This window comes from Haplochromis burtoni, unplaced genomic scaffold (genome assembly GCF_018398535.1).
Source record: "Haplochromis burtoni strain Fernald_Lab_line unplaced genomic scaffold, NCSU_Asbu1 Contig_49, whole genome shotgun sequence".
NCBI lineage: Eukaryota > Metazoa > Chordata > Actinopteri > Cichliformes > Cichlidae > Haplochromis > Haplochromis burtoni.
The window spans coordinates 2813856-2817366 of record NW_024582410.1 but is presented as its reverse complement, the minus strand read 5'-3'; the positions used below and the strand labels follow the sequence as shown (position 1 = coordinate 2817366).

The 3511-nt window shown below is 39.8% G+C and overlaps 2 protein-coding genes across 2 annotated transcripts; both read right to left on the bottom strand.

Moving 5' to 3' along the window:
* Nucleotides 1–706: 706 nt before the first annotated feature.
* Nucleotides 707–1619, bottom strand: LOC121814473 (ubiquitin carboxyl-terminal hydrolase 26-like). Its single transcript, XM_042220508.1, has 4 exons — nt 1518–1619; nt 1361–1418; nt 1036–1193; nt 707–954 (listed from the first exon to the last, which is right to left on the bottom strand). Exons 1-4 carry the CDS (start codon nt 1533–1535, stop codon nt 883–885), a joined length of 306 nt encoding a protein of 101 aa, XP_042076442.1. The 5' UTR covers nt 1536–1619; the 3' UTR covers nt 707–882.
* Nucleotides 1620–1975: 356 nt separating this feature from the next.
* On the bottom strand, nt 1976–2787 carry LOC121814472 (ubiquitin carboxyl-terminal hydrolase 37-like). Its single transcript, XM_042220507.1, has 4 exons — nt 2671–2787; nt 2455–2578; nt 2213–2364; nt 1976–2107 (listed from the first exon to the last, which is right to left on the bottom strand). The coding sequence occupies exons 1-4, from the start codon at nt 2772–2774 to the stop codon at nt 1978–1980; spliced, it is 510 nt and encodes a 169-aa protein (XP_042076441.1). The 5' UTR covers nt 2775–2787; the 3' UTR covers nt 1976–1977.
* Nucleotides 2788–3511: the final 724 nt, after the last annotated feature.

The window sequence follows — 3511 nt, the reverse complement described above, 5'->3', positions numbered from 1 at the left end:
TGTGTTTTTTGAGCTGATGAAGTTCAGCCAAAACAAGAAACATGCAGCAGGGGACAGTAACTTGTTAAAATGTTATAAAAGGACAATTAAAGATTTTCACCCTACATGGTTGTCAATGATCCAAGGATAAATGTCTAATTTGATCAAAAGTTCTATATGCTATTTTTGGAGGGAGTGCAGTGGAAATGTTGTCACTTTTGGACTTTGCTACTTGCAGCTAAATAATTTATTTAAAAGCTGCAACTGAATGAGGGAATATTTGTCTAAAAACTTAAACTGAACTAGAAGAGTAACAGTGCTCCAGCTTACCATCTTTACCTGAGTAAATCTGTTTGTTGAACAATCTAAATGGTTGATTCAGAAACTTCTGTGACATCAACTTAACTGAGACTCATTACAAATTTTACAAAACACAGTTGAATACTTTTATTATTTTTTATTAGATATTTTTGTTTTTGTTGTTATGTTAATTTTAATAAAATTAAATAAATTATTTCTTTATTTTATTTTATTATTAATTTATTTGTTTAATTTTTTGTTGTTCCCAGAGAGCAAGCCAAACACTGGTCCTGAAAAGGACTATCTCTAGTAGTGGTGCACCACTAGTAGATTTTAGTTTAACCTCCTAGGACCTGGCGTCCATATATCACATTTTGGGTTGTCTAGACCATTCATCAGGTCCCAATCAACCCAAATGGCACAGAGAAATTAAAAATGCGTGAACTGAAAGAGTTCAGGCCTTAGGAGGTTAACAATGTCTCTGACGATGAGACCAGTGAATGTGAGGCGACGGTGGCAAGAAAAAACTCCCTCCTGGAGGAAGAAATCTTAGGAGGAGCCAGGCTCTCTGGGAGGACCCTTCCTCCTAAGGGCAATACTTACCTAAAATTTGTCTGAGACGACTGTTGCTCCTTCCTTTTCAGCATGATGATGGCTGTAACTTGCTTCCACATCCTGTTTTAGAATGAAGACAAAACTGATGAACAAGGTAATAGGACATTTAAAAATTACCTCACTTCAGGATGAGCTTCTTACGTTTCTCTTGTAAAACAGGATGTAGGCTGAGTGCTGCTGTTCCTCAAAAACTGCACATCCGGTTGTGTGGAGCACCTGTGCATCATTATAGGTGAGCCAAGGATCTGATGTAACCTGCGGGCTCGCATCAGGATGCACGGAATTACAGATGTAGTGTCCTGAGATCACATTAAGACAAATGAATCCAACTTCTAAAAGTCAACTGATTCATGATTTGGACTTAGTGCTTCTTAGAACATCAAAAGCATTTGTGTGTGAGTCCTTCACTGAAAAGTAGCAAGCTCTGTTAAATCATTTTCTGTTTGTAACAAGTCAGTTGTTTTACCTGATTCTGTTCCTCCATAGTGACTAATGATGCTTATAAGACTGTAACAACCATCACCCTGAGAAGGAACAAATCCAAAGAGTGTTAGTTTCATAAAGTCTCACATCAGTGTGATAATTAAGCTGAATCTCTGAGATGTTCTGCAGTCTGTTTTTACCTGTTTGGATGACACCATCAAGTCCCTCTGCAGTCTGACGGGGTCATTCACCTTCTGAAGCTTGCAGGTTTTTATAAAGCCAAACCTCTTCAGGTGCAAAATGAGAACTCTGACAGAAAAGAAAAAAAAACCCCAAGGTACAAAACAAGAAGAATGAGTGACAAACACAAACCAAAGATGGGACAAAATGACTGCTCAAGTGTTGTCTTAAAAACTGATGTTTTTTGCACCACAGTTTGGAAACCAGGTCAGTCGATCAATTCTGATGTGACCTTACTCACCTTGGCAGTGTATGAAAAGACGGCTTCACTTCCGAGGTCGTCCCTCCACAATCACAGAGAAATTCAATTTTTTGTTCCTGAAAAACAGCACAGAGAAAACAGGCTTTATGGTAGAAAAAAAAAAATCACAACATATGCACACAAACACTAACAAAAAAGGTGTGTTAAGATCAGTGATACTATATCTCTACTGGAATTTCTGATCTTACCTTCAAGTATGTCTCTAACATGTTTTTAACAGACCCCTCTGGAACCAGGTCAAGAGACAAGCTAGTGAATTCCTCTTGGTGTAATGATTGGTGACCGCAGCTACACATTTAAGGAGTAACATAGTTAAAGTAATGATCAGGTAGGAGGAAAAGAGGTATATGAAAATGTTGCAATCAGCCCTGTGTTTCTGAATGACGGGCTTACCTCTTGCATGTCCTCATGTTTTCCATTTTGAAAACATGATGGTCTTCTACTGGGCAGGTATAACTTCGGCCCAGGAGAGCTGCTTTCCTCTTCAGGTGAGGTGAAAGGCTTTTGACCTCATTGAGGAACAAGGTTAGGAATTCATGAGCATCCTGAAAGAAAAACACAGAGGAGATTTAAAACAGAACATAAACATTAGAAAGTAAAGGAAAAAAAACAAAATGTCCAAATAGCTGACGTACTTTCTGTGCACTGCCTTTGTATTCAGGAGCGTGTTTGCTGAATGCCTCCTTAAAAGATTTTAGGCGATGTTTTTTAAGGCCATAATCTCTTGAATTATGACAGTCCCTGATGTCAGTGAGCCTTCTGTAAAAAGGAAAGGGTAAACAGACATTTCTGGTGTTAGATATCTTTGCTCTTCAGCTTTTTGAAGAAAGTAGAAGGTTGACGTAGCGCACCTTAAGAGCTGAGCTTCTGGGACTGCTCTCCACAAAGTCTCCTGACGGCTGATGTCTCTAATGAACTCGTCAGTGTTGAGCAGGCTCTGCAGGCAGGAGTTCATGTAGCAGGTGTTTGCAGTGTTTGGAAACCTGCCACACATACACAAAGTTTACAGTATCAGTGTAAAATAGTTCATTTTCTCCATTTTGACAAAGTGAGCTTTGGTCCTCGTGCACTACGTGTACTCACCCGAAGTGGTCCACAGTCTGAATTTTATTTTCCGTTATTTTTCCATCGTTCAAATGTTTCGCTACACTATTGCAAAAAGGTAAAAACACGAACACACAATTAGGAAAGATGTCAAGACGCTAAGCAGTGTATGTGCATGTATGCATGAGCTTTGAAGCTTAAACATTTTGACGTTTTTCTCTTACATGTCAACCACCTGCTCCCATACATGCTCTTGTTCCAGAAACTCCATAATCAAAGTGTCCCAACTCAGGTCTGATGGCTCACCGTTTTCAGTGGTGTTTTTAACCTGGTGGGAACTTTCACCACATTCCTTATGGGTGCTGCTGGATGAAGAAAGGAGTCAGGGATGCATAGCAAGCACAACAAGACAACAAACAAACATTGTCTCTCTGGAGAACAGCATTCAACCATCTAATGTTTATTTTGATAAGCACTCTGCCAAAATATTAAAAGCACTTACCTGGGAATGTCTGTAGTTTTGTCCTCGGGGCATTCTGGTTGTCCTGTACTGGGTCCTCTGAACTGTTCGGTGGAGGCTGGACTTCCAGTTCTCGGCCTTCTGTTTCCAGGCAGTCTTCTTGAGGTGGTGCTGCCTCGGCAGGTGTA